This window comes from Protopterus annectens, chromosome 1.part2, assembly GCF_019279795.1.
Source record: "Protopterus annectens isolate FY-2018-M chromosome 1.part2, PAN1.0, whole genome shotgun sequence".
NCBI lineage: Eukaryota > Metazoa > Chordata > Ceratodontiformes > Protopteridae > Protopterus > Protopterus annectens.
The window spans coordinates 200,401,548-200,413,670 of record NC_056727.1 but is presented as its reverse complement, the minus strand read 5'-3'; the positions used below and the strand labels follow the sequence as shown (position 1 = coordinate 200,413,670).

Sequence of the window (12,123 nt, the reverse complement as noted above, 5' to 3'; positions counted from 1 at the left end):
CTTCAAACCTCAAGACTGTCCTGCCATAAGCTCAACACCTTCAATTACTACCATCCAAACGGGGCCCTTAGATCAGGGGATCAAATGCTCTTACAGATTCACAAACCTAACCTCCCACCCAGCCAGCTTCTTTACTCCTTCTCAATAGCCAAAAACTGGAATGCTTTGCCTCTAATCATCAGAACAACTCAAAACCCCTCCCATCAAAACTTCCCTTCATATCCACCTTTCCTCATGCAGAAAGTGTACTTACACCAACCCCCCCCCCCCCAGAATACGTTAAGACCACCCTAATTCTTGTCATTGCTGTTCTTTGTATGGAACAGTACTATTGTATGTAGAGATTATATTCACAATATGTCATGTAAATACTTATCTTATGCCGACTGTATAAAATTTAATTTTTACTTAAATATTCTTGTTTCAGGTTCATCTCAACAATTGTATATACTATTCCCTTGTGTTTGAGTGTAATGTCTTTGCAATTTCATTGTAATTTCATCTTTGTAACCTCAAACTGTCAATTTCTTGTACTGTGGAGTTTTTCTCCTCAGGCCTTTACCGAAAATGGGTTCTGTTGGCTCAATAGACTTTACCGGTAAACAAAAAGCAAATAAAATAAAATTATATATATATATATATATATGTATATGTATATATATATATATATATATATATATATATATATATATATACACACACACAGACATCTCTCTCTCTCTCTCTCTATATATATATATATATATATATACATATAAGAATATATATATTATGTGTGTGTGTGTGTATATATATATATATATATATATATATATATATATATATATATATACACACACACACACACACACACACACACACACACACATTAAAAAAGTGAATGCTCATGGAACCGAACATTCTTTGTAACAGAGTTTCTGCTGACAGTCTTTTGAATCGGATGGCAGTACAGCACGCTAAGGGGATTTGTCCTTGGCCCGACTGTTATGCAATCTCAGAGTTAATACATACACTGGATATAAAAAGTGTACACACCCCTTTTAAAATGCCAGGTTTTTGTGATATAAAAAATGAGACCACAATAAATCATTTCAAAACTTTTCCCGCCTTTAATGTGACCTATAACCTGTACAATTCAATTGAAAAACAAACAAATCTGTTAGGGGAAAAAATATAAAAAATAAAAAATGTACAATAAGCTGGCTGCATAAGTGTGCACACCCTTAAAATAATATTTTGCTGAAGCACCTTTTGATTTAATTACAGCATTCAGTCTTCTTGGGTACACATCTGCCATCAATTAAAGAGACTCTGATTAACTTCAAATAAAGTTCAGCTATCCTAACAGAAGTTTCCTGACATTTACTCAGTTGCCTGCTACAGCAAAAGCCATGGTTCTCAAAGAGCATACAAAGCATCAAAGGGATCTCACTGTTGAAAGGTATCAGTCAGGAGAAGGGTACAATAAAAAATTTCCACAGCATTGCACATAACATGGAATACAGTGAAGACAGTCATCAAAAAGTGCAGAAAATATGGGACAACAGTGACATTGCAAAGAACTGGACATCCCTCCAAAATTGATGAAAAGACCAGATGAAAATTGGTCAGAGTGGCTGCCAAGAGACTTACAGTAACACTGAAGGAGTTACAGGAATTTCTGGCAAGTACTGGTTGTGTACTGTATGTGACAACACTCTCTCGTATTCTCCATATGTCTGGACTATGGGGTAGGGTTGCAAGACGGAAGCCTTTTCTTTACACAGAAAAATATCCAGGCCCAGCTAAAATTTGCAAAACAGTACATCAAGTCTTCCAAAAGCATGTGGGAAAATGTGTTATGGTCTGATGAGACCAAGGTTGAACTTCTTCGGTCACAATCCCAAAAGGTATGTGTGGCGCAAGAACAACACTTCGCATCACCAAAAGAACACCATCCCCACAGTGAAGCATGGTGGTGGCAGTATCTGAAACTGAGGCTTTAATCAAGGTGGATGGAATTATGAACAGTTCCAAATACCAGTCACTTTTAGCCAAAACCTTCAGGCGCCTGCTAGAAAGCTGAAGATAAAGAGGAATTTCACCTTTCAACATGACAATGACCCCAAGCATACATCCAAATCAACAAAAAAATGGCTTCACCAGAAGAAAATTAAAGTTTTGGAATGGCCCAGCCAGAGCCCAGACCTAAATCCAATAGAAAATCTGTGGGGTGATCTGAAGAGGGCTGTGCACAAGAGATGCCCTCGCAATCTGACAGATTTAGAGCATTTTTGCAAGGAAGAGTGGGCAAATATTGCCAAGTCAAGATGTGCCATGCTGATAGACTCCTACCCAAGAAGACTGAATGCTGTAATGAAATCAAAAGGTGCTTCAAGAAAGTATTAGTTTAAGGGTGTGCACACTTATGCAACCAGCTTATTGTACATTTTTTATTTTTTTACATTTTTCCCCTAACAGATTTGTTTGTTTTTCAATTGAATTGTACAGGTTATAGTTCACATTAAAGGTGGGAAAAGATTTGAAATGGTTTATTGTGGTCTCATTTTTTATATCATAAAAACCTGGCATTTTAACAGGGGTGTGTACACTTTTTATATCCACTGTATAATTATTAGGGGTGTGGGGGTGCAGGGGGGTTGCCCTCTGGGGGGGGGAATAATAATCGTTCATTTTTTTGAGCATTCACTCTAAAATTATAACTGTTTACAGGTTCGTTCATATGAGTGCTCACTGTTTCATGACACACTCATATACATATAATCTATACCACGTATATTATACAAATACATATATGCAAGTGTTAACTCTCAATTTAACAAAATATGACCTACACAAATGACAAGAATATCTGCCATGTACTAGTTTAATCTAGTCCAATAATTTTATCTGGTTACTTTAACAAAGTTCACTCTGATTATTAGATATTAACCCACCAACTTTACGTACCCTCTGTCTATCCTACACTTTCTTAGATATGTGCAGTTTGTAGATGAAGGTTGATATTTTGAGACATACTGACTTGAAATGAAGAATGATTACTTAAGGGAATAGTTAAGCAGAGTCAGCTGTACCCAGAAGAACAGCTACAAAACAAAAGGTAAAGTCTTTGAACGCTTAACAACAAGGATACTTTCGGATACTGTTTCTGTAGTTTGCTTAAGAGAACTTGCATATTGAGCAGAAGAGGTATAAGACTATTATTCATGGGTACGTTATAACATTTAAACAAAAAGAACATATCTGAACAGGCTGAACTGAATCTTGGCTAGATAAATTAGGTTGCTGGGAATCTACATATGACGTGCCAACTCCAAATTGTCAGCGCAGGGAGCAAATACATAATTTATACAAATGTATGTTACAAAGACATGTAAATATATCTATAACATCCACTCTTACACACACATTTACTTATGTGTTCATACAAGTATTACACTTCAGGAGTAAAATATGCCAGGTGTGCAGTGAAGAGGTATTACTGCACATACAAGGTGGTATGAGGAAAATTTTCAATGGGTAATTAAGTGTTTTAAAAGCCTAGGTACATGATAATCTTTATTCAGAGCACAGCGCCCAGCATGTGTTACTGCTCTTATGAAATGGTATGGCTTTTCTTGCTGTGCAGTCTTTTTTGAAGGATTGAGCTTATGTTAATTGTATAATGAAAATATTTTATGCACCTGTTAGTCAGATTGTTTGGTTTTCTATTTTGTAAGCAGGTACATATATACCCATACAGGGAACACAAAAGATAAAGTACATAATAAACTGAGCAATTAAAATGAATTGAGAGGAAGTAGTAAGTTGTTGAACTAAAATTTAAGATACAAGATTAGGGACCAATGTGGTGTGTGTGTTACTGTTTTCCAGTTTTAGGCCAACTGCAAGCAGGAAACTGGCAACAAAGTTTTGGCAGAGTTTAGGATCAGTTTTGTGGGAAGTAGAAGACAGTACAAAGGATTTCAATACGTATCAGAAACAACAATTTAACCGTACCCTTACTTATGGTTGTTTTGTCTTCATGAGCAACACTGAGCACTAATGGTGATAGAAGACTGCTAGGAAAATAAGATAGCTGTCAGTTTGATCAAGAGCAGTTTTGTCTAGTTGCTTTGGCAAAATCAGAGTTGCTGAATGCCATAAGAATAACTAGGGTAAGGCAAAGACGGCAGTCATCCTGAGTGCAAGGTGTCAGTTGATGCAACTGGCAGATGCAATCTGATTAGGCAGGTAGTGCAGTACTGGTAGTCCAATTGTTTGTTGCTGAAGCACTTAACTGCTCTACATGTGGTGTTTAGACAGCTGCAAGCTGCTTATCACATTTGTAGCAAGTGGTATACTACAGTTTACAATGAAGAATTTTTTTTTTTTTTTTTTTTTTTTTACTCTTAAACTGAGAGGGACACCAGACTGGGGAGTCTGCATATTAAACATTTGTTTACCAGGAAAGTCTGACTTGGAACGAAGCCAATTTTCAGGGGAGGCCCAGGGAGAAACACTCCAGATGCATGTCTTTATGATGTGGGAGGAAACCAGACACCCGGAGGAAACCCACATGAATGCAGGGAGGACATGCAGACTCCACACAGAAGGCACCCCAGCCGAGAATCGAACCAGAGTACCTCTTGCTGTGAGGCAACAACTCTACCGCTGCACCACTGCACTGTCATGTCATATAGTTTCTAGACATTATAAGAACTCTGATGGTACATTTACAGGCAAATTTTAGTATACTTCATGTTGTTTTGCTTATTTGCTAAACTGTCCTACATGGCAGTAAAACTTTGCTGAGAAGCACCACAGGAGGCAACTGCCCTGGTAGAATGTGCCTTAAACAAACAGAAAAGACAATTTCCATGAAAAGAATAGCAAAACGAAATGGCCTTAGAAATCTAGGAGGACATGGTTTGCTTACAGACAGCCAAACTCAGAGTCATGGATGGAAAGAAACAAAAAGCTGCTCAGATCTGCAAATTACTTAAGTTTTGTCTAAATAATATCTGAGTTGTCTATGGAAATCCAAAGTGAGAAAAACTGTCTCACTGGCAGACTGCAGAGAAGGAAAAAAGGAAGGAAGATGAACAGACTGATTAATGGAAAACTCACAGACCACCTTGGGCATGAAAGAAGGATTAGTATGAAGAGACACCCTATCTCTAAGGAAACTAAAAATGGAGGTATAGCCTTGAGAGCCTGGATTTCGGACACTCTATTGGCTGAAGTAACAGCCAAAACAAGAACAGTCTTCCAAGTGCAATGTTGTAAGGAAGCTAAAAAGGCAAGATCAAAAGGAGCCTGGGTCAATTTTTCAAGTACAAAATTGGGGTCCCAAGCTATGGTAAACAGAAAATACCTTTAAAAGTTAGAGGAAAAGGATTAGAAAACTACCAGTAGGAGTAAAGAGAAGAAGGGTTAGCTAAATAAAGTGATATACTTACAAGAACGAAAGATACATTCTATTTTTTTCACTCACAAATCCTATAAAAGACATCCCAGACCTCGACAGAATGCAATACCAACCGAATCATTAGAGCAGCAAACGAGATCTGAGGTAATTTAGCAGTAAGGGGCATTATGGGTAAAGGGAGGAGTTTGAGAGTCGGATCCAAGAATCTAAACAACATGGGCGAGTTGGATCAGAAACCCCAGTTGTTGAGGAATGAATGAAAACCAATCCTGTCTTTGCCACCAAGCAAAATGCTTCTCTCTTTTAACTCCTGGCAACTCTAACTTGACATTTTATTACCCAGAGTACCCTCATCTTTTTACTTTGCTTGACATGTACTAACCATACACACACGCACAGCTGGTTTTCTTTGCTAATAGTTTCTTGCAGTCGTAAGAGAAATTAAAATGCCATTTTGGTTATACCTCACTTCCTTACTATTCTATATGTCATAATTAGCCATAAATTAGCTTTCATCCACATTTCCACACAAATATTTACAATGCTGTATAGTCTCACTCAACTACTTCCCTTTCAGTTCAACATGTACATATTTTAACTCCTCTCTCTCTCTCTTTTTTTTTTTTTTTTTTTTTTGAAGTCTTCTGATAGTCCAGGAAATTTTATACTCACACCGCATTTGCAGTTCTCTCCCAACTACATCCTGTTCCAGAGCCCTAATGAGGGTGGAGTAAAAGCTGTTAACGATGAATTCATGTAAGAAGATGCAGCTTCTTTAATGAATGTCAATACTGTATTCACTGAGTTCGTAACCATACAACAGCTTTTTACTGGCTTTTTTGGTCCTTAATTTTGGGTTGAAGGAGTGCCACATGACCCAGTTACAATTCCGTCCTGTACCATGCCCATCAGCTATAACATTACCTATAGCACACGTTTACCTTTTATACCAAACTCCTTCCTTATATTCTTAAAAAAGAATGTGTGTGTGTGTGTGTGTGTGTGTGTGTGTGTGTGTGTGTACATATAGTGAAAGTTTAAATGCTCAACTAAGAAAAAAACTTAACTACTACTATTAGAAATCTTAGTGATTTAAGCTCTTTCGTTCGTTTTTATTGTACATCTGAATAAGTCTTTTTAAGCTGCATGTCTCTTCCTGTTAAGTAGATTTCTGATGAAGTTCAATGGATACAATAAAAACGAATGGAAGGGCTTAAATCTACACAAAGGAGTGGTATAGTTTTTTTTCCTCCTTGTTCACTAAGATTTCTAATAATATATATATATATATATATATATATATATTATGTGTGTGTGTGTGTGTGTATATGTATGTATGTATGTTTAAAAATACATAAATTACATATATTATTGTATGTACATCAGACGTTGCTCCTTGTCACATTACTCAACACCCTGTTTAGATTTAATAACCTTATATTGTACATTTTACTTCAAATACCAATAATTTGCCTAAGGTCCACAACACCATTGCAACTAAACTCATTCCACCTTGTCGCATAATAAAATATTATAATAAAAGTTTAAAAAGTTTTGACCACTAAAAGCACAAAACATAATACAGTGTTCCAGCCATTGAATACAAACAGCCTCAAAATACAGGTTCCATTAAAAGGGTTTATACCCTGCCTACTCAGTTTGGATACGTGACTGAAAACTGAAGCTAAATGAAACAAACATAAAAAAATCAAGCCTAAAATACTGAATTAAAAAAAAAATAACACCAACACTGTAATGCACATCATACAGTTAGGATTTTAAAGAAAAATAATTTTTCATAGGCAAATGTATAAATGTTTTTTGTAGGGGACAAGTTCCTTGACATGTGGCCTCTATTGCCCCTATAATCTAAATATTCCATTTCTGAGGTCACATGGTCTCGCAAAAAGGGACATACTTTTTTTTTTTTTTTTGCTGGAAAAACAAACCCTTCCAACCATCCATCCAACCATAACCCCTTTTTCCTATTTTTCACACGGGGTCAGGGTGTCACTTCAACAGTGACAATCATCTAGAGACAAGGTTTACACCTCTGGGTGACTAGCCCTGCCTCAGTTGTTATTCCACACACGCACTCACACCTATGGCCAATTTAGAGTTTTCAATCCAACTACTGCATATCTTTGGAATGTAGGATGAAACACCTGGGGGAAACCCATACGCACACAGGGAGGACATGCAGACTCCACAGAGAAGGCACCCCAGCCAAGAATTGTACCAGGGAACCTCTTGCTGTGAGGCAACAATGCTATCCACTGCACTACTGTGCCTCCCTCACAAAAAAACAAACCCTTCCACTTTCCCTAAATGTGTGCATCTTAAAAGCTGGGATAATTAAGTTGTGTGGTGCTATATGCTTGATGCCTTCTTCCCTGAAAAATATTTTCTTTCCATTACTGCCATTTTTGCATTTTACATTCCTAGGTGCTTGCTTTCAAGCTTTCTTTTACAGCTTCTGCATGACTAAAGATATACTGTGAATGGCCTGAAGAAAAGTCAGTTTAAGAGATGTTAGACCATGAACAGCAGACTACAGTGGTACAACTGATACTGTACAGTCAATAAACATTATCACGTTACAAATAAAGATGAGTCATTCGTGATTTGCTTAGGGTATTCTGCAGTGTTTGTAATAAGGCAAATTACTTGTTGAGTGGTGTGCATTTGCCATCTGTCCTTAAGTTATTTACATTTCAGCTTTCAGTCATAAATCTATGCTCTTCCAACCATGCTGATGAACTGAAGATTAGGCATTCAGTATCAGTGTCATGCATCTAAACAGGACATACTCAAATATACCAACCTTGGAAGACTTCCTCCGACTCCTTCTTGTCCAGACCACGACTAGTTTGTCAGGCTGCCTATTATAAATGAAAAAAAAATGCGTAAGGATTATATTGTGAATCTTACTGAAATATATTACATAGAAATAAAGAGAATATCAATTATCTTGATCTTCCACTTGTCAAGGTAACAGTAGACAGATCAACACAATCAGGGTTGGAAAGCAAACTCTGATGTCTATCCTCTTCTGAATTACTCATTTCATATCACTGTCTTCATAAGTTACGAATTTTAAAATCACCTGGGTACTTCCATTACTCCTCTGGCATCTGACAGATATATTTATAAGTAAAAGATTACATGGTACTTTGCGGAAGCCTTTCTGTGATTCAAGACCAGGGTAGGAATCCCAAAACTATAAAGCCTAGTGTGTTACACTTGTGTTTTACATTAACAGTTCTAAATAGAGAAAGCCAATTAGCCATGAAACCAGGCATCTCGAGTGGCACAACCAACTTGTTATAGGTTCATAGTTAAGTATTAGGCTATCTGTCCTTGTAGGTCATTTTAAGTTTAGACAATTTCCCTTTCAAAGGTGAGAATCAAACTCTGTACCTTGTACCTGTGAAATAAACACTTTATCCATTATGCCAACACCCTACAGTAAGAATCAAACCTTACACTCCGTATTTGCAAGTTAAACACAAGAACCATTATGTCAAAGAAATCACAAATGTTACAGATAAGTGAAGGAAAATGCTTCCTAATTCTTGATTTGCAACTAAATCATAGGTTCATATGTAAATATTAGGATAATGGTCCGCAGACTCGCAGACAGTTACAAGTCTAGCCAATAACTAGAGGTCAGAATCAAATCAAGCACCTTGTATCCGAGGGATTAAGACCTTAACCATTATGCTAACCCGACCCCTCAGGGACATGAATTTTTGAACTCTGTATTAACTGTTTACAACACGGGGGAAATACCTTAAAAAATATACACATGCATACACACACATGCACTCATAGATATATAGATATATATATATATATATATATATATATATATATATATATATATATATATATATATATATATATATATATATATATATAAAAACATATATATATATATATATATATATATATATAAAAAAACATATATATATATATATATATATATATATATATATATATATCTATCTACACACACATATATATATATATGTGTGTGTGTGTGTGTGTGTGTGTGTGTAAATGTACATCTACTTACACTACATAAATACCACCTAATTATAGGGTCACTGCACCATATAAACTAGTACATGGAGCTGCAAACTACAAAAACTATGTACTTCACACTGCTCTGTCCTCTGTCCACACATTAAAACCATTATTAAAGCTTTATCAAAGCAACACTGGACTGTTTCATGGCATAAAAAAGGCACAGGATAGGTACGTTTGCACATATTAACAACCCTTCTAATACAGTAACACACAGACAAACCAAAATTCAGTGCACAAGTTCTTTCCTGGGCCAGTACAAAATACAGTCTGCCCCAGTGGTGCCAGTTACATGCGACACACCCTAAAACAGAGCTGATGGGGAGAAACTGCTTCTACATAACTATTATGTGTTTGATAATCACACTCTCACTCTCAATACCACATAAACTCTGCAGCAAAGGAATTAATCTCTCGTTAATCTTGTGCAGATATCAGCTGCTCCTAAAGATATTAGAATTAATCTGTTTCAGTTACAAACTGTACTACTATCCTCTGTTCTATCAGAAGAAACATAAAAACACAACAAACTGGAAATTTGTTTAGGTAATCCACTTTAATTCCCAGCCCCCACCACAAGAAAAGATCAAGCTAATCAAGTCTGCTCATGATGCTTCGATTTCTGTCAGTATAAGTTCTAAATCTCATGAATACATACAGTAGACTTCTTCACATCCCACGTCCGATGCAATTTGCATTTCTACCTGGGGAGATTTAAATCTGAAAGCTGCAGCTGTTTCAGACATATGCTGACATTTTCACAGTACCCAGACCATTTGATATTATTAGAAGCACATGTTCAAGAGTCCATTACAAACTCCCTAACACATCCCTACTAAGCATATTTATTTCTTACTTCACACAATCAGAGGCAAGGTGGTTTTACGGTTAAAGCCAACACAAAAAAGTTAATTTTTAAAACATTAAGCAACACTGTTTGCACCAGCAAATTAGAGAACTTTTACCTCTTCCAATCAAGGGCAACATGGTTACAAAGGGCAAAAAGACTTCATTCCCACTACAGTGCATTCGTAGCCATTATTTGTTAACAGAGTCAGGTAGAGACTCTTCAATCATACACCTGAGAAGTTCTAGTTTAAAAGGCAGAATGAAAGCATGACCATGACTTAGCAATGCTGTGTTGACAGATTCAATACATTTTATGTTACTTATGTTTGCGTAAAAACATGTCACAACATTAGCTTATTACAAGCAAATAAGAACAAACTCTTATGTTTCATTCCTCTTGCCAGCAGCAGGGAATATCATCGCATTACAATTAAAAAAGCTAAACGGCTACCATTTCCTATTTTCAAAGTACTTAGTACTACACAGTCGAATTCTAACCTGTCTAGAAACCATATGCTCATTATAAACAGATGGCAGCCTCAAACTGAATATGCCACAATATTATTTAGCTACTTGTAAAAGAGCTTTTTAAAGCTGAATTCCACTTACTGGCACTCTCTCCATAGAAATGTCACAGCCATACAGACATTTAAACTATTTGACACAAAAGTTAAAACAGCATACAGAGAATGGGTTTGACGGCTCTAGACAGACCAACAAGATGGCTGCCTAAGCCCAAAGTTCTGGACAGAGCCTGCAGAAATTTGGATAAAAGTAGTGTTATGACGAATGATAACAACCTGTCGAAGAAGTGAATTTATTAAATGTAAAGTATCACACTGCTTTGGCTAACACCTTCAAAGAGTAAAACAGTGCACCATATTATAGACATTTAAATAATATCCCCATGACAAGAATTAAACCAATCAGAAAACATTATAACATGCTTTTAAAACACAATTAATTATTTAACCCCTAGGTTTTAATGTGTCAAATTTTAATATAAAAATTGTTTCCTTATACAACAAATGTGCCACAGTGTCTGACATCAATACCTGTTCTAAAACTGTATCTTTTAATTCATTAATATTACATCTGTGTCTTTCCCACAGAGGCCTAGCTATGGGACTTCTCCATTCTTATGTTCCTATCTCCTACATATTCCTGCAACCTAACAACAATTTTTCTTTTTGTCTCACCTACATAGGCCAAATCACAAGAGCATTTTATTCCATTAAAACCCTTCTGAATTACAATTACAGTTTGCTATTAATTGCTGCAGTCCACAGATGTGCATCACAGTGGCAAGGTATATTAATTGAGCATGACGTTTTCAAGCAAAGAAAAGCTGTCAGTTAAGTGAAACAAATATATGGGAAGCTGAAATGGAAACTAAATATGACTGACATGAATAAAGTTATGTTGGATATTAATGTTAAACTTAAGACTTTAGAAAGAGACTTGCAGGTATGCATATGTAATAAATTGCAACTCAACTTAAAGGATTATGTATCTGAAAATACTTTAGTTTGGTCCAAAAGATCTTGCAATAAACATAGTTCCATTAGCTCTGTCAATTCACTGTTCTCTGGAGCAAAGTTAGGGTTGAACAAGTCCTGCAAAACCACTATTTTGGAATGTAATATGGAAGTTGTGTTGCTGAAAAAAACAGCATTATGGCTTTCACACATTTTGTGGCAGAAGGCAGGAATAAACAACTCCAAACTTTTACCTCTTGGCTATAATATCATCAGTAATGACTATATAAAGAGGAA

At 36.2% G+C, this 12,123-nt stretch overlaps 1 protein-coding gene across 4 annotated transcripts in view; it reads right to left on the bottom strand.

Annotated features, from left to right (window-relative positions):
• EHBP1 (EH domain binding protein 1) overlaps positions 1-12,123 on the bottom strand; it is a 3,513,379-nt gene that overhangs the window by 2,925,181 nt on the left and 576,075 nt on the right. For all 4 annotated transcript variants that reach the window (XM_044055510.1, XM_044055511.1, XM_044055512.1 and 1 more), the window contains exon 2: positions 8,235-8,292. In XM_044055510.1, coding sequence (XP_043911445.1) covers positions 8,235-8,292 — 58 coding nt within the window. The remainder of the gene's footprint in view (positions 1-8,234; positions 8,293-12,123) is intronic.